This window comes from Ovis aries, chromosome 5 (genome assembly GCF_016772045.2).
Source record: "Ovis aries strain OAR_USU_Benz2616 breed Rambouillet chromosome 5, ARS-UI_Ramb_v3.0, whole genome shotgun sequence".
Lineage (NCBI taxonomy): Eukaryota > Metazoa > Chordata > Mammalia > Artiodactyla > Bovidae > Ovis > Ovis aries.
Genome location: NC_056058.1, coordinates 28,691,904 through 28,710,027, shown reverse-complemented (window position 1 = coordinate 28,710,027; position 18,124 = coordinate 28,691,904). Strand labels below are relative to the sequence as shown.

The window sequence follows — 18,124 nt, the reverse complement described above, 5'->3', positions numbered from 1 at the left end:
TTAAAGGTAGATAATAAATTGTTCTGTGAAGTTCTTGGCAGAAAATCAAGTAGAGAAGTAGTCATTTTTAAAATTTCATGTTGTCCATCAGTTTTTAAAAATGAATGCATTAAGAAAAAATTTGCACCTGACTTTATTTTTTAAATTCAAAGAGGTTCTGTGAAAGAGCTCATTATTTCAGCTGTTATAAAGCCAGATACAATAAATAAACCATGTTTTTAAAATCTGTGGCAGTGGAAGTACTTAGCATATTCACAGACTATACTTATTTTTCTAGTACTAAAGTAAAGACTTAATTATTGCTCATAAGAGAGAAAAATATCAAATGAGCTTAAACTCATGAATTTGAACTCCATTATGCATATTGCAATCAAACACATTTTAATTTACCAGGAGTATAATATATATCAAGTAAAATAAGGATTCCAAACTGGAAAACTACAGACATAGCTCAACCTCTGCTTTATCTGTACTGTTTTATAGGTTACATTAAAAGTACTTGCCAAGTATATATATTAGTCAAACATATGATACTAGTTATAATTTTTGACACTTTTTTGTCAAGTTCAAATATATTTTAAATTATTCAGAAAGTGAAAGTGTTAATTACTCAGTTGCATCTGACTCTGTGACCCCATGAGCTGTGTAGCCTGCCAGATTCCTCTTTCCTTGGAATTCTCCAGACAAGAACACTGGCATGGGTAGCCATTCCCTTCTCCAGGGGATCTTCCCAACGTAGGGATTGAACCTGGGTCTCCTGCATTGCAAGTAGATTCTTTACCATCTCTGAGCCACCAGGGAAGCAAATTATGCAGAAATTATTTTAAAAGAATGTTTCTCGGTAGTAGAAAATCGTGAATCTCATTCAATTTTTTCAAAGGCATGACCAAGGTCAAGGTGGGTAAAGAAGATTCATCATCCACAGAATTTGTAGAAAAAAGGAGAGCAGCTCTTGAAAGGTAATTCTAATCAGCTATGTTTATACTCTTATGTTTTTTCAGTAATATAAGTCTGATTCCATTAAGTGGCACAAGTATATTATTAAGTATGAAAATTCTGAAGTACCACTCTATTACTCTTAAGAGTGCTATAAGCTTTTTTAAAGAAAATTGGTCCATTAAAAAATATGGTACTGTCATCTTGTTCTGTTTCTATTAATTCTCATAACAAAGTGATACTTGTCTTTATCTACATTAATTTTTCTTTTAAATACAATGAAAAATTAGGTTTGTGCTCCCTCCTTCAATTCTTTATAGTTGATTGTGATTTGAAAGTACAAAAGGGTTAGTCAGTGCTTGAACTGACTGTATAGTTAAAGGCTGATAGATACATATGCTGTACCTTCTTTTATGCTTCTTGACCTGACACATTTCCTATAGCTCTGAAGACTTGTGTCCATTGTGGCCAACTCAAAGAGAAATGGATGGGAGGAATCTACTCCCAGAATCTTAACATTTCTCCCTTTCTGTGCTGAAAATGTGAGAAAACAAGTTCAGAACTGTCTTAAAGTTCACCTTATAGTTGGTAATTACCTAGATTTAAAATACTTGCTACTATCATAGGTTTTTTTTTTGTTTTTAATTTTAATCAAATTTGCTTATTTGTTTTATTTTCTCTCTTGGCTTAAAATTAGTGGTTAGAGTAGATAAGGACAGTTTTTAGGAAATAGCATATATATCTACTGGGTATAAATTCGTTTTTAAAACTCTTTTTGAGACAAATTCTGGATTTTAGTAATAAATTATTTCAGTTTTTAAAAAAATGCCACAGTAAAGTCAGGTTTGAACAACTCATAATAAGAAAAGCTAGTGTGCAACTCAAAATCTTACGTTAGAGAAGACTTAAAAGGTGAGATTATGTCTGTGAGACTAGCAGTCACTCTGGAAAAAGATTTAAATTCCATCAGTAGAAGTTTAATTTAGGCATTAGAACTGACTCTGTTGTGAAAGAAGTCGTAGGCTGAGTATGTTTAAGATTAAAGATGGATAATGTACTGCCTTGATTTCACTTAGTTCTTCCTGAAAGTATAACCATGACCTTTTGAGAAGCCTTTCCAGTCCTGTTTTTCTGTGAGTAAATTTGAAATATTTTGGATGACATCCCTGATAAGAAACTTAATGAAGATTTATTGTACCAAGGACATATTTGATTCTCCACTCACCTTTTCTTTTAACTTGAATGCATTGCATAGTACTTAAACCGTACCTTCATTCACTATGTAACACTGAGGAGAGTTTTAAGGAAGTATTGAAGCTTGACCTAGTGTATTTGTGAAGAAAGTTTTTTGGCTAGTAAATATTGCTTGTTAAATACTATCAATACCTTAGTAGAATTTGCAGTAGTGATAAAGCGTATTATGAGTTCATTGTACATTAGAAAAGATAACTAAAGAAAATACAGGTCTAAAGGTACAGAAGCAGAGGAACTGGAATGATTTTTATTGTGAGTTTTCTGTGGCATTCTTTAAAATTTAAACATTTAGGCTTTTCTGTGGCATACACGACCTAGTTGGATCTGGCAGGTCAAGGATGTATTTCTTCGTATATGCTCTAGTAGTCGTTTACATAGTTATTTATTTGTTGAACTTTGAGAATCCAGATGACTGTCTTGAGCAAAAGGATTAATATCTGGTGTTAAAATATGAGAAGAGAAAGGGAGTGGTTAAGAACCCAAACATTCCTCCTGTGCCACACTCAGTAAGCAGAAACTACGTCTTCTAAGTATCCTAAAGATAGCTCACTTGATTTTCTTAGGAGTGCTTCGTGTGTTACCTTATGAGCATGTTGAGTTTGTTTTATAGTAAGGATACACTTCTGTAAATATAAACTGAGAAATGTCAAGTAGCATGAAGTAGTGTATAGGGTTTTAGAATCCTTTCTGTGTTGAAACCGGCACTCCATTATGCACTGCATACTATCTGTGAGGTCTTGGACCAGTTATTTAACCTAAATTCATTGTTCCTTTCTCTAAAAATGTAAGTGTATCATAAGAAGTACCTGCAAACCCAGCTGGCAAAGCCTCAACAGTTAGTGTAGATTGATTAACCCACTCATATCAGAAGGTTTGGAGGTAGGCAGATGTTTAATGTTATCAAATTCATCGGGAAATCCTGTTGTTTCCTTTTGATATCTGGACAGCAGATTTTTCACCTGTTCACTACTAGTTGAAACGTCTGAATTAACTTCAGTAGACTCCGCGTTGATCTCCCTGTTTCTATCCTTGTACCTCTAATCCTTTTTTAATATAACCGCCAGTGTCATCTGTTTAAAACATGAATCATCCCCACTCATACACGCATCTAATTTCATTCAATAACAGCCATAATCCTTATAATGACCTATAAAATCTCCCATGACATGCACTGCTCACTCTGTTACGTACTTGATCCCATATCTTCCTTGATCACTGTGCTCTAGGCCACACTCAAAGATCCCAGGCATTTTCTCACCTGGGTTTTCACTCCCCTATCCTCTGTGGCACATCCTATAAAGCTTTTGCTCCTGGGGTATCCGCATGGCTAATTCCATTACCTGTTTAAACTTCAGGCATTCAGGTATCACCTTTTCTGACCTGTTCTATTTAAATTGCCATCAACCACTGATCCCATTGGGTTTCCCTAGTAGCTCAGTTGGTAAAGAATCCCCTGGAGAAGGGATAGGCTACCCACTCCATTATTCTGGCCTGGAGAATTCCACGGACTATATAGTCTATGGGGTTGCAAAGAGTCGGACATGACTGAGCAACTTTCACTTTGACTGATCCCATTTACTTGTCCTTTCTCTACTTGTCCTTTGATTTCTCCACAGCATTTGCCATTTTATCTCATACTACATAATTTTTATGATTTGTTGTCTGTCTTCTTTTTCTAACATAAACTTCAGTAGGAAAGGAATTTTGTTCTCTTTTGTTCACTGATACATTTTGAGTACTCAGAACAGTAACTGATGTGTAGTAAATGCTCAAGATATGTTTGTTGAATGAACAAATGAATGTCATCAGAGACCCAGCTTCTTTTTGCCTTCTTGGTCTCTGTTTGTTAGCACATATCTTTGAGTCTAAAGCAAGAGAAATATCTTTAACTCTGTTTCTCTCAGGCGTTTTGTATAACCTGCTTTATTTTGTTTTGGTAAGTAAGTAGAAACTTGAAAGCGACCCTATGGACTATAGCCCTCCAGGCTTCTCTGTCCATGGAATTCTCCAAGCAAGAATGCTGGAGTGGGTTGCCAGGGGATCTTCCAGACCCAGGCATCAAACCCAGGTCTCCTGCATTGCAGGCAGATTCTTTACCATCTCAGCCACCAGGGAAGCAGTTGAAAGCCCTTAGTGATTGTAAATATACTGATAACCTTTCCTTAGCACAAATCTTAAGAACTAACTGCTGACCACTTCTTGCAGAGTCTGACACTTACTTTCATCAGTTCCAAGCATCTTTCACTTCTGTCTTCCTTCAGTGTCTGTTCTGCTCCCCAATACCTCTTTTCATCATATTTTTGTTCAGCTTTCTTCTGCGTATCTATAACCTTCTCTGACCTTAATTCTGAATTGGTGTATAGTTACAAGTAGTTAATCAATTAAAAATCCGTTTTATGTTTCTTTTCTTAATTTTAACATTATGTATGTTTAATACCTTTTTAAAGTGGTTAATTGCTCTTTATTTTCATGTAACTCTTAAAGTTTTATTGTCTTTTTCTAGAGCATAATTTTTCAACGTTGATTCCTCAAAATGCTAGTATGTTTTAAGGTGAAAAAACGAAATCTACTGTCAGTTGAGGTTTATTAATATAGGCTTTAACAAAGTTAAACCAGATCTTTTTCCTGCAGTACTTCTCACAGCATTTAATATGCTGCTATTCACTATGAATCTTAAAGGAATATGTATGTAATATATCTCAAACTTTCTTGGTTATAGAAACACTCTTTTTCTTGGAATATTGCATGAGACTAGTATTCTCACTTAATAGAACTCAAAAATTCTCACTAGAACTCACTTTAAAAAGTTATTTTAGAATATAAGGAGTATTAGCTATTTCCATTTACGTTTGAAATACTGCAGTTTTTCTTAAAGGTTGTGTACTAGATGTTTTGTCTTCCTTGGTTGTTCATTTTATGAATGTCTTAAGTGCTTGCTACTTACCAGCTGTTTTGTGCACTCAGATGAACAACTTATGCAAACTGCTTTTAAACAGTACACAGTCCTAAACAACTTAATAACTCAGCTAGAGTAGCACTAGAGAACTTCAGTGTTAAAATTAAGTAAAATTCCAGTGGAAAAGTATCAACATTTCTCAAACTTAAAGGATTAGTGTTCCTACTGTACTCTTTTTTAGTTTCATAAACTAAGCAGCAAATATTTTTTTAAATACCACTTCTATTATAATAACCTCTTACGTGAGCTGTTGACTTAAAATGAAGTTTAATATGGTAAGTATTTTATTTAAATATATAAAAACAGAAGTTAACGTTTGAGCTTTTATTTTTTTTCCCCAGAAACTCTTAGGCATATTCTATAATCTGTTCTGTGTAAATAGAATAAAGGCATATTAACTGTTAGGCAAATTATTATAATTGAAACATTAACACGTGTAATTATTAATCTGGGGAAAGAGCAATTTTTAAAAAATGGGATTAGATAAGTAGCAGTGATTCAAATAGTGGGATTTTTTACTCTTATGAAAGAAGGATTGGTAATTTATTGTGACTGTCAGAGTTTGACCTTTTCTCATAAAGGAAAATTACTAAAGTAAGCTGATAATGATTTAATAGTGATGTTTCTCTTTACTTTTTATTTTATGTGATGTCATATAAGGAAAACATCAAAAATAGCAAAACCCTAGAAAACAGAAATGTTGAAAAAAATTAAGTCCTTAACAAATGAGGATCAAAACTGACTTGATAATTTAAATCTACTGCCAAGGGGGAAAAAATTGGTAGGCTATTCTCCATTTTGGTAATGATGGCAATTAAAAAAAATAGTTTGGACTAATTAGTAATATATATATTACTAGAATATATATAATAATGACTGGGGACATACTGACCTGCCAAAAGATAGAGTTGTTTGACAAACTTACATATGTACCCTAACTCTAATATTTTGCAATGAGAAGTTTGGTAAGTAATTTCACATCTCTCCATTCCTACCCCTACCCCACTACCATACCTCTTTTTACATAATTACAGATTTTCAAAAGATGAATGCAAAGCTTTTTAATTATTAAATTACTGTAAAATTCTACATAGTTAGAATGAAAGCAAACTGATAGGAAGCAAACAGGCATCTTTTTTAAATTTTTAAATATTCTTTTGTTGAAATAAGATTTAAAATAAGATGCTACTGATAAATAAAGGAGCATTTTATTCTTAAATCTAGGTATCTTCAAAGAACAGTAAAGCATCCAACTTTACTACAGGATCCTGATTTAAGGCAGTTCTTAGAAAGTTCGGAGGTACTATTTCTACTTTAAATTTTTATATGTAAATGTTCTCATTTATGATTATCAGTGTAATAATTATATATAAGTGTAGGTATTCAGTAAACAACTGCATTAATGGAATAAAGCAATGTGTTATGGGTTTTTTTTTTTTGCTAAGTGCTTTAATTGCTTAACTAAATTCATAGCAAAATATCTTCTTCATATCAATAAGTGTAGGATGATTATTCCCTTTCTTGAAATATAGTAAAACCAGATTTAAAAGAATAGCTTACAAATAGTCTAATTCTGAATACCCTAAGTCATTGTTTAGACATTGTATTGAAATAAGTTTATTCAGATCTCATTTTAGAGATAGTTGAATGTGGGTTTGTATGTCTACATTCTAATAGTCTTATTAAGGTTTTGAAATGGAAATGTGTGATTTGAAAGAGCTTAATTATAACCATGCTGATCTTTATATTTGGCACATTTTATCCTCTAATTGTTAACCATATGAGATATTTTTAATTTTCTTGAACTCCAGAATTGTTTTAAAAAAAAAATTCCAAATCGTACAGCCCTGACTAAGCATAAGGAGATTTTTCTCAAGACTTTCTCCTTTTTTCCTTTTAAACAGTTTATATCTGCTAGCAAACAGGTGGCCAGTGTTAAGGTGCTTGGCAATTTCTTAATATATTTTGACAAACAGAGTGTTGTTCCATCTAAATGTAAACGTGCAGAAGAAAAACAAATGGAAAGTCTATTTTTTAAGTTTTCCTTTGAGAATGTACAAGTAGTGTATTTGAGAGATTAGATCTCACTATTGAAATGTATGAGAGTGAAGAAAATACAACCTCCTTTTTTTCTTTTCTTTTTTTTTCGGGGGTGTTATGTGGGGGCAGTCCCTTTTGTGGCCAGTTAAACCTCTAGGCTTTTAACCGGTTTGTTTGCCCTTATTTGTCATTCAATTCCAGCTGCCTAGAGCAGTTAATACACAGGCTCTGAGTGGAGCAGGAATATTGAGGATGGTGAACAAGGCTGCCGACGCTGTCAACAAAATGACAATCAAGATGAATGAATCGGATGCAGTAAGAGCTGATTTTTCGACTTGAATAATGAGATGAATTAATGAGCCCAACAATTGCATTTTAAAGCTGTACAAGTAGAAAATAGGATATTAATTTGCTTATTGAGTGTAGTTCTCAGCACATCAGTTGACCACCATGGTTATACATGGTTAATTCGTTACTTTAAAACAAGGAATGTAGCTTGCTATTGGTAACCTAATTTACACTGGTTTGTTCTGGCTAAATTAGCTCCATTTTTCATTTTTCTCTTAGTGGTTTGAAGAAAAGCAGCAGCAATTTGAAAATCTGGATCAGCAACTTAGGAAACTTCATGCCAGTGTTGAAGCCTTGGTCTGTCATAGAAAAGGTTTGTTTGTCTTGTTATTTTATATGTTTAACACTGTAAGTTAATTCAGATATTTTATTAAATTTTATTAAAAATGATTATTTTAAAGTTGTGAAATGAATGTGATCATTTTAAAGTTTTAAGAGGATGTTTTCTGTTTCAACTTTGTTACTTAATATTTTTTGTTGTATTTTAATCTTCTAGTTTAGAAGGAGAAAAATCCTAGGTTTGTAAAAGTATATTTTGAATTTTAGATTAAAACTGCTTGATAATTAACTCTTTGTGTGTTAAGCATATATTGAATGAATGAAGATGTCTTATTGGTAACTCAAAGAATGAAATTCAAAAATTGATATTTGAAATTTGTCTTTATAGTTTTGTGCCTATGTTTCCTAAAGAACTGTGAAGCATTTGCTTCATTTTTCAGCCACAATATTTAAAAACCCAGAAAGGGGAGTGTTTAAAATTCATTTTAAAATTGAGTTCTAATTTTTTATTCCATTGTGAGATGTTTTTGGTTTTATTTTTAAAGAATACATGACTTCTAGAACTACCTTTCTGAAACACTTAGTAAGTAATTATCTTTCTAGAATACTTTCTAAACCACTTAGTAAATAATTTATTACTTGTAAGTGCCATTATCAGTAATACATTGCAAAAAAAAGTAATTACAAAAATCTACTAATATATTATTGAAAGTGGTTTATAACAGTTTTTGCTATTTATATTCTCTTAGGGAACATTTTATGGTTCTTTAAGAGAACTTCATGAAATGCAGAGCAACAGAGCAAATCCAGGCAAAGTAATCGTTAGTTCTTGACATCTGTTTTTCTGTTTGATGTGTTTAAAATGATCACATTCAAAAATTCTTAATATTTCACTAAGCATTGGTGTTGCACACAAAAAAAGAATAAGATTTATGTGAATTATATATACAGTTTTGCCTTGTTTTCTTCCTGTGTGCTACATAATAATCTCATAAAATTGCTATTTTCAATGATAAATACATGTTTAAAGGCCAGATAATGTAATACAAATCAATTGTGAGTGTTCCCAGTGCTTTCCATATAAAAATATTTATTTTTTGTCTTTTTTTAGGACTAGACAGAGAAGCACTTAAGAGGAGAATGGGAAGGGAGATTATTATATTAAATTTTTAAACATAGTTTATACCCTAGGAGTATAGGCAGTGTACTTCTAAATTTTCAGTAGAGCTCTGAACAGTTGACATTTATATGTCCAAGGCATTTTAATGACTGTTTTTTTTCATGTTATTATTTTTAAATATGTTTTTTATTTTTTAATTGGAGCATATTGCTTTACAGTGTAAATATTTGAGCAGCTTGTAAATAGATAAAATTTAAAGAGAATGTAAAATATCCATGCAATATTTAAGAACTTCACTAGTGAACACTAAAAATGAATGCTTTTCTATTTCAGAACTTTCAGCCAACACAGCTGCCTTTGCTAAAAGTGCTGCCATGTTAGGTAATTCTGAAGATCATACTGCTCTATCTAGAGCTTTGTCTCAGCTTGCAGAGGTTGAGGAGAAGATAGACCAGTTACATCAAGAACAAGCTTTTGCTGACTTTTATATGTTTTCAGAACTACTTAGTGACTACATTCGTCTTATTGCTGCAGTGAAAGTAAGCTTTATTTTGTAATTTTCCTTGAATTTTTCATACTTCACTTTTTTGCTTATAAGAAGAATATGATTTCCTATTAGGCATGCATTTAAGTAGTATGTAAATTACATGACTATACTAATATGTATAAAATAATTTCAAGATGATTATTCATAACTTAATATTCTCTTCCCCATGGCTTAATACCATAGACAGAATTGATGTTTTTTAAAGGATCCAAGGATGCCAAATACGGTAAAACCAGTACATACTTACTTACATATTTACATATAGAAATTTGCAACTAAATCAGACAAAACCAGAACTGACTGACTGTTGCATGAATATATTTAATGGTGACTTTAGCATGAATTTAGACTCTAAGAAAGCATTTTGTGTGGTCATCATGTATTTATAGATGACATGGGGCTAGATTAGATAAAGAACTGTGTCTTCAAGTTGTAATGTTTGAGGATGAGCAGTCTTAAGTTTCTGAAAAATTGAGAAAGTAATCCTGTTAACTAATAAAAATTAGTCTTTTACAGATATCTCCAATATTCAGATAATTGAACTGTTATTTTGTCTATTACATGTTTTGGAATATACTTTTTAAGATCTTATAGTGTCTTTGAAGTATTGTTACAAACTTTAGTTATGGAATAAGGGGAACTGGAAGTTTACTTTGAATTCAGACATCTAGAAAGTTAATGCAACCTAGTTCCTTGCTTTCTTACACAAAAGTTTTTCAGCTTAAATCTGATCAGATTGATATTCATCTATAATCAGAACATTGATGCATTGCATCTTCTAGGTGATTCTGTTCTCAGGCTAATGACGGTTATTGCTAGAGGGTTCTTAGCACTGCATAGAGGCTCCTTCTTAGGTTTAGGGTTCGCTAAATTACCAGTTTTGTTTGTATTTACTTTTAGATGTCACTCTTCATATTCCTGGTGGTTAATTTTTCTTCTCAGTTATTTAAAGATGTTAATATAGTTATTAGAGTATACTTCATTTTAAATAGGCAACTTGTGATACACAGAAGTCCAGTTTATAGATAATGGTTCCTGTTTCTCTGCCACCTACTCTCACCTCGTTTCAGAACTCCCACTAGCATGAGAGCTGTTGTTAGGAAGAATAACACCTCCAGAAAAAAACCTGTGGGTTCTAAAAGGGACACTTGGCACTGTCTGAGAGGTAGTACATGCTGAGAAGAGCTAACCTGGGAGAAGACTCCCTCTCAGTGTTATTCTTCCTGTGTGATGGATGCTCATCCTTCAAAAACAGCTTGTCTCATACTGCCTCTACCTTCTTACTGGATTTTTGCATCTCATGAAGTTGCAGTTATATTCACATCCCAGAATGTTTCCTACAGCACACTGACACTGAAAAATGTACCACAGTCAACTAAGTCTTTGAGATAATGTTTGTGATATCCCTGTCTTGTGGATTCAGTGTACATTTTAAAAGCTCAGGACTGTCCAGTAGTAAAAAAAAAATGAAATAGACATTTTGTTTAATCTGGAGGCTTCCAAATTCATATGAACAGGAATTCTTTTCCACTTAATGTCCTTGCACATATATGGAACACCCTTTGGGAAATACTAAATTAGTATGGTCTGTGGTCAAGTTATACATTAAGATGCATAAAGCTGTTTCAGATTGATTTTCTACTGAAACCTAGCCCAACCCTATTTCATAAAGGAGTTGAGAAATTATGAAATTATGAATTACATAATTTTTTTGGTCTTTATTTTTTGTTTGTTTTTAAATTTAAACTAATTTGTTTGTATTTGAATAAGTAATACATGCATAGAATAATTCTAGCAGTCCTAAAGGGTAAATTTCTTTTCTACCTAAGACCTCTAATCTTTCTTCCCTCAGTCAGATACTGTGAGGTATCTTTACAGAATTAGCCATGCATGTGTATGAAACTAATTTTCTTTTTTTTCCTTTCTATCTCTTTTTCTCAACCACCTTTTTCTCTCCATTCATCTCTTCCTTCTTCAAAAAGGAGCATACTATATGCACAGTTCTTTGCCTGTTTTTTTTACCCACTCCATTTCTAAGAGATCTGTTTATCAGTTTATGTAAATATATGTTGTAATCTTTTAAAGGTTAATCATAGTCTGTCGTTTAGCATATAGATAGACCTTGAATTATTTGATCAGTCTAAAATTAAATATTAAGTATTTTGATAGTAACTCTTTGGGCATAAAATCCCTAGAAGTAGAATTACTTGACCAGTGGATATATGAATTTTAAATATCCATGAACACTGCCATGTTACTCTCTGAAAAGGTATAAGTCTTAATTTCTTTAGTTATTGTGAATGTAAGCATTTTTACAAATGGTAAGCCTTTTGCATTTCTTTTTTCTCTGAACTGTTTATGTCCTTTGCCCAGTTTTCTTTTATTTTTTTGGTCTTACTGATTTATAAGAGCTGTTTAATACCACTTAGCCCTTTGTTCTATCCATATGGAGAGTATTTCTGAAAATGATGGTAATTTTGAAGCTAAAGTACTTTGAGAACGACCTTAAAGTGAGGGTGCTGAGAACAGGAGAAATTGGGGTCTTAAAGGAAAAGATAAAAGTTCACCTGCTCAAACTACTCCCCAGTTCTGGCCTTGAAGCCAGAAAATTCCTGTTTTCCTCTTTTGTATAGCCTCTGACATCTGGGACTCCACATTTTGGGTAGTACTGTTAACTGACATGTATTAAATGGTAAACTCGTTAGATACATTCTCATGTGTTGGCCTCCTGTGAACCTCTATAGAGTAGGGTCAGAAATTGAGGTAGTAGTTTTCAGTGTTTTCAGCACTAGAATTCTTTATAAGGAATTCTTACTCTGAAAGTAAATGTATAAAATATATAAAATGCAATTTTTTAAAAAGCAATAGATGGATTCCCCAAGGAGTTTAGCATCTTCATTGTTTGTCTGTATAATCAGCATTCTTTCAGGACTCCAGGAATCTGGGCCACATACTTTCAGATCCACTGAATTAGAATATGGTATTAGTTAAATTACAATGGGAAAAAATTAAAATTACAGCCTCAAATTTCCTGGTTGGCTAGGAAAAGTGCTCCACAACTGCAACCTTATCTAACTTAGACTAGCTTGCATACAGATAGGTACCACAAAATCACCAGGGGTGTGGAGTCTAAAGTAAATCACCAATCTAAATGTTTCCCTCTTACAGATGAAACTGGTTATACCAGAGTGGATTAGTATCTTGCCATGCAAAGGTATACATGAAGTTATAATTTGATTTTTTTAAATACATTTTTTACTGAAGAATAATTGCTTTACAGAATTTTGTTGGTTTCTGTCAAACCTCAACAGTAATTTGATTTTTAAGATCACATTTTTAGAAGATTAAGTGTGGTTCTGATTTTCTCTTTATATTCTAGTGTTACAAGGGTAGAAAGACAAATGAAGAAAAAGTTAATTTTTATGGAGTTAAGATTAATTTTTTTCCTAACATAACGAGACTTCAATCATTTCGCCTTTGTCATGGTTCCTGTATCTGTACCACAGTAAACATGTGATGGTTCTGGAATGTTATGAAATAAGCTGGGCAGAGACCAAATTAGTTTCAGTTAGTATGTCACTGAGAAGGCCCGTTGATATATATTAAGAACTTCCAGTTCAGTTCAGTCCCTCAGTCGTGTCCTACTCTTTGTGACCCCATGAATCACAGCATGCCAGGCCTCCCTGTTCATCACCATCTCCCGGAGTTCACTCAAATTCAGGTCGATCGAGTCGGTGATGCCATTCAGCCATCTCATCCTCTGTTGTCCCCTTCTTCTCCCGCCCCCAATCCCTCCCAGCATCAGAGTCTTTTCCAATGAGTCAACTCTTCACATGAGGTGGCCAAAGTTCTGGAGCTTCAGCTTTAGCATCATTCCTTCCAAAGAACACCCAGGACTGATCTCCTTTAGAATGCACTGGTTGGATCTCCTGGCAGTCCAAGGGACTCTCAAGAGTCTTCTCCAACACCACAGTTCAAAAGCATCAATTCTTCGGCGCTCAGCTTTCTTCACAGTCAACTCTCACATCCATACATGACCACTGGAAAAACCATAGCCTTGACTAAATGGACCTTTGTTGGCAAAGTAACGTCTCTGCTTTTGAATATGCTATCTAGGTTGGTCATAACTTTCCTTCCAAGGAGTAAGCGTCTTTTAATTTCATGGCTTCAGTCACCATCTGCAGTGATTTTGGAGCCCCCAAAAATAAACTCTGACACTGTTTCCACTGTTTCCCCATCTATTTCCCATGAAGTGATGGGACCATATGCCATGATCTTCGTTTTCTGAATGTTGAACTTTAAGCCAACTTTTTCAGTCTCCTCTTTCACTTTCATCAAGAGGCTTTTAGTTCCTCTTCACTTTCTGCCATAAGGGTGGTGTCATCTGCATATCTGAGGTTATTGATATTTCTCCCAGCAATCTTGATTCCAGCTTGTGTTTCTTCCAGCCAGCGTTTCTCATGATGTACTCTGCATATAAGTTAAACAAGCAGGGTGACAATATACAGCCTTGCCATACTCCTTTTCCTATTTGGAACCAGTCTGTTGTTCCATGTCCAGTTCAAACTGTTGCTTCCTGACCTGCATATGGGTTTCTCAAGAGGCAGGTCAGGTGGTCTGTATTCCCATCTCTTGAAGAATTTTCCACAGTTTATTGTGATCCACACAATCAACGGCTTTGGCATAGTCAATAAAGCAGAAATAGATGCTTTTTTGGAACTCTCTTGCTTTTTCCATGATCCAGCGGATGTTGGCAATTTGATCTCTGGTTCCTCTGCCGTTTGTAAATCCAGCTTGAATATCTGAAAATTCACAGTTCACGTATTGCTGAAGCCTGGCTTGGAGAATTTTGAGTGTTCCTTAACTAGCGTGTGAGATGAGTGCAGTTGTGTGGTAGTTTGAGCATTCTTTGTCATTGTCTTTCTTTGGAATTGGAATGAAAACTGACCTTTTCCAGTCCTGTGGTCACCGCTGAGTTTTCCAAATTAGCTGGCATATTGAGTGAAGCACTTTCATAGCATCATCTTTCAAGATTAGAAATAGCTCAGCTGGAATTCCATCACCTCCACTAGCTTTGTTCGTAGTGATGCTTTCTAAGGCCCACTTGACTTCACATTCCATGATGTCTGGCTCTAGGTGAGTGATCACACCATCATGATTATCTTGGTCGTGAAGATCTTTTTTGTACAGTTCTTCTGTGTATTCTTGCTACCTCTTCTTAATATCTTCTGCTTCTGTTAGGTCCAGACTATTTCTGTCCTTTATCGAGCCCATCTTTGCATGAAATGTTCCCTTGGTATCTCTAATTTTCTTGACGAGATCGCTAGTCTTTCCCATTCTGTTGTTTTCCTCTACTTCTTTGCATTGATCGCTGAAGAAGGCTTCCTTATTTCTTCTTGCTATTCTTTGGAACTCTGCATTCAGATGCTTATATCTTTCCTTTTCTCCTTTGCTTTTCACCTCTCTTCTTTTCACAGCTATTTGTAAGCCCTCCCCAGACAGCCATTTTGCTTTTTTGCATTTCTTTTCCATGGGGATGGTCTTGATCCCTGTCTCCTATACAGTGTCAGGAAGCTCCGTCCATAGTTCATCAGGCACTCTGTCTATCAGATCTCGTCCCTTAAATCTATTTCTCACTTCCACTGTATAATCATAAGGGATTGATTTAGGTCATACCTGAATGGTCTAGTGGTTTTCCCTACTTTCTTCAATTTAAGTCTGAATTTGGTAATAAGGAGCTCATGATCTGAGCCACAGTCAGCTCCCCGTCTTGTTTTTGCTGACTGTATAGAGCTTCTCCATCTTTGGCTGCAGAGAATATAATCAGTCTGAGTTTGGTGTTTACACATGTATAGAGTCTTCTCTTGTGTCATTAGAAGAGGGTATTTGCTATGACCTGGGCATTCTCTTGGCAAAACTCTATTAGCCTTTGTCATGCTTCATTCCATATTCCAAGGCCATATTCCATTGCCTGTTACTCCAGGTGTTTCTTGACTTCCTAGTTTTGCATTCCAGTCCCCTGTAATGAAAAGGACATCTTTTTTGGGTATTCGTTCTAAAAGGTCTTGTAGGTCTTGACGTCTTCAACGTCAGCTTCTTCAGCGTTACTGGTTGGGGCATAGGCTTGGATTACTGTGATATTGAATGGTTTGCCGTGTAGATAAACAGAGATCATCCTATCTTTTTTGAGATTGCATCCAAGTACTGCATTTCGGACTCTTCTGTTGACCATGATGGCTACTCCATTTCTTCTGAGAGATTCCTGCCCGCAGTGGGAGATATAATGGTCATCTGAGTTAAGTTCACCCATTCCAGTCCATTTGAGTTCTCTGATTCCTAGAATGTCGACGTTCACTCTTTTCATCTCTTGTTTGACCACTTCCTGTTTGCCTTGATTCATGGACCTGACATTGCAGGTTCCTATGCAATATTGCTCTTTACAGCATCGGACCTTGCTTCTATCACCAGTCACATCCACAACTGGGTATTGTTTTTGCTTTGGCTCCATCCCTTCATTCTTTCTGAAGTTATTTCTCCACTGATCTCCAGTAGCATACTGGGCACCTACCAACCTGGGAAGTTCCTCTTTCAGTATCCTATCATTTTGCCTTTTCAGAAAGTTAAGAACTTCAGCAAATATTAAAATTAAAGGGTATTTTAGTTCGCTTCTGCCCTGTGTTGGGAAATATTTTAAATAATAAATTTAGTTATTGAACAGAGGAATTTATAAATAAAGATCTGATATGGCTCTGTCCAATTAAAGGAAAACTAGGCCTAAAAATCTTAAATTACTTTTAAAATTTGTGTATATGGTAAGGCACAGGGATTGCTTCTTTTAAATGATAGTGAGTTTTGGAATGTATTTGTGTTAGATTTGTTACTTTTGTGATTTTGGCCCACTTTAATTTGGCTGAAGGAAAATTAATTCATAATGAGAAATGTTTTAAGGCGAATATGGTCTTTTAAACAAGAAAAGCAGAGAGGACACTAAGACTCACTACTGAGAGAAGAGAAATGATATGAGATGACAAATCTCATAAAATGGATTTCAATGCCTATAGATAGAGTGTTTTTAACTTAACAGTTTGTCTAGGATGTCTCTTGTCCTGATGAATTAAAATGTGTATGGTCTTTAAGAACTTTCTGTTGACTTGGAATTTTTAGTATTATTTCCCACATTTTCATAATATACAAATACAGAACATGTATTTTTCTGAATACAGTCCGATTATTTTTTTCCCTACTAAGTTGTTATTATGTGCACTTCTAGTAGAAATCTAGTTAATCAACTACATTTATGTGTGTATGTTACTTATATGTAAGCCGTAATAGTATCTTCTAATTGTTAAACATCTGGTAGGTTAAGTCACTGTGCATGCTGTATACTTTTTTCATTTTATTTCCAGTGCATAAATCTAGATCTCTTTTTCCTCTTATATTTGAGAGAACTGTGCGGATTATAGAAATTACATGAATTTACCCAATGGACAGGGATGCCTGACGTGCTGCAGTTCATGGGGTCGTAAAGAGTCGGACACAACTGAGCGATTGAACTGAACTGAACTGAACCCAAAGTCAAGTGACTTTGGGTAATTTAGCCAATTTTGGGGGTATTTTGAGAATTTACCCAAAGTTTTAAGTGACAAAACTAGTATTTGAATCCAAATTTGATTTTTTCCAAAGCCTACATTTTGAAAATACGCAATCTAGGTGCTTTCTTTTTCATCAAGTTCTTACAAGAACATTTATTAATTTACTGTTTCTTGATCCAGAACACTTTACTTGGAACAAATGAAAATAACTGTTTCACCTATTAATGCTTGATTCATTTATTCAATTAATAAATACTAAAAAAAAAAAATCAATGTATCCTCAACATCAAGTTAGGAAAGGGATTACTGTTGTATTCCATCCTGTCCATCAGTTTTTTGTTTTTTTAAAGAAATTTCTAATTACTGTCTTATTTCTATTAACTTGTTCTTGCTCTGCCAAACCCCTTGAAAGAAGTCATGGAGTTGGTTGGATTTTTCTGTCCTTTTTTTTGTATGTATGTCTATTTCTTCATTAGGTTCTGCATACTAGATGAGTACATCCGTTTGCCCTTTTCATCTTGTGTAAGACTGACTCTCTTTCCCCCATCCCCCATTTTGTATACCTTTAAATTGTTTGGCTTTTCTTTTATTTGCTATTGATAATCTCTTCCACCACATTTTTACTTTACTTTGTTATCTTACAGCTTTTCCTATTTTCAATTTTCTGACATATTTCCAAAACTTAAATCTGCTTTTGATATTTTAGTAGGAAAACTTTGAATTGTAGATATGATACCAGCATTTTCCTATTAAAAAGTCTTTCTTCAAAGCATAAAACTCTGTTAGAAACCTTGTTATAGGTCACATTTTAAACCCTAAAGGCTAGTGAAATGGATTTTGTATATTTCATCCAGTTCTGGGTGGGTTTTTTTTATGTAAATGAGTATGGAAATCTGCTTCCTTTGATATTAGCATGTTTATTTTCAGTATCTTAGTATAAAGAATAACATATAAATACTTGGTTTTATTGTTTTCAGTATGGAGAACTTCTGGTATTTTGAAAGAATTTCAGTGTTAACTCCCAGTTAATAATTATTATGTCATTCACTTAT

At 34.1% G+C, this 18,124-nt stretch overlaps 1 protein-coding gene across 1 annotated transcript in view; it reads left to right on the top strand.

Moving 5' to 3' along the window:
- The window catches only part of SNX2 (sorting nexin 2), a 65,840-nt gene that overhangs the window by 40,332 nt on the left and 7,384 nt on the right, over positions 1-18,124 (top strand). The window contains exons 7-11 of the mRNA XM_015095948.4: positions 881-959; positions 6,371-6,446; positions 7,388-7,501; positions 7,754-7,847; positions 9,267-9,472. Coding sequence (XP_014951434.1) covers positions 881-959; positions 6,371-6,446; positions 7,388-7,501; positions 7,754-7,847; positions 9,267-9,472 — 569 coding nt within the window. The remainder of the gene's footprint in view (positions 1-880; positions 960-6,370; positions 6,447-7,387; positions 7,502-7,753; positions 7,848-9,266; positions 9,473-18,124) is intronic.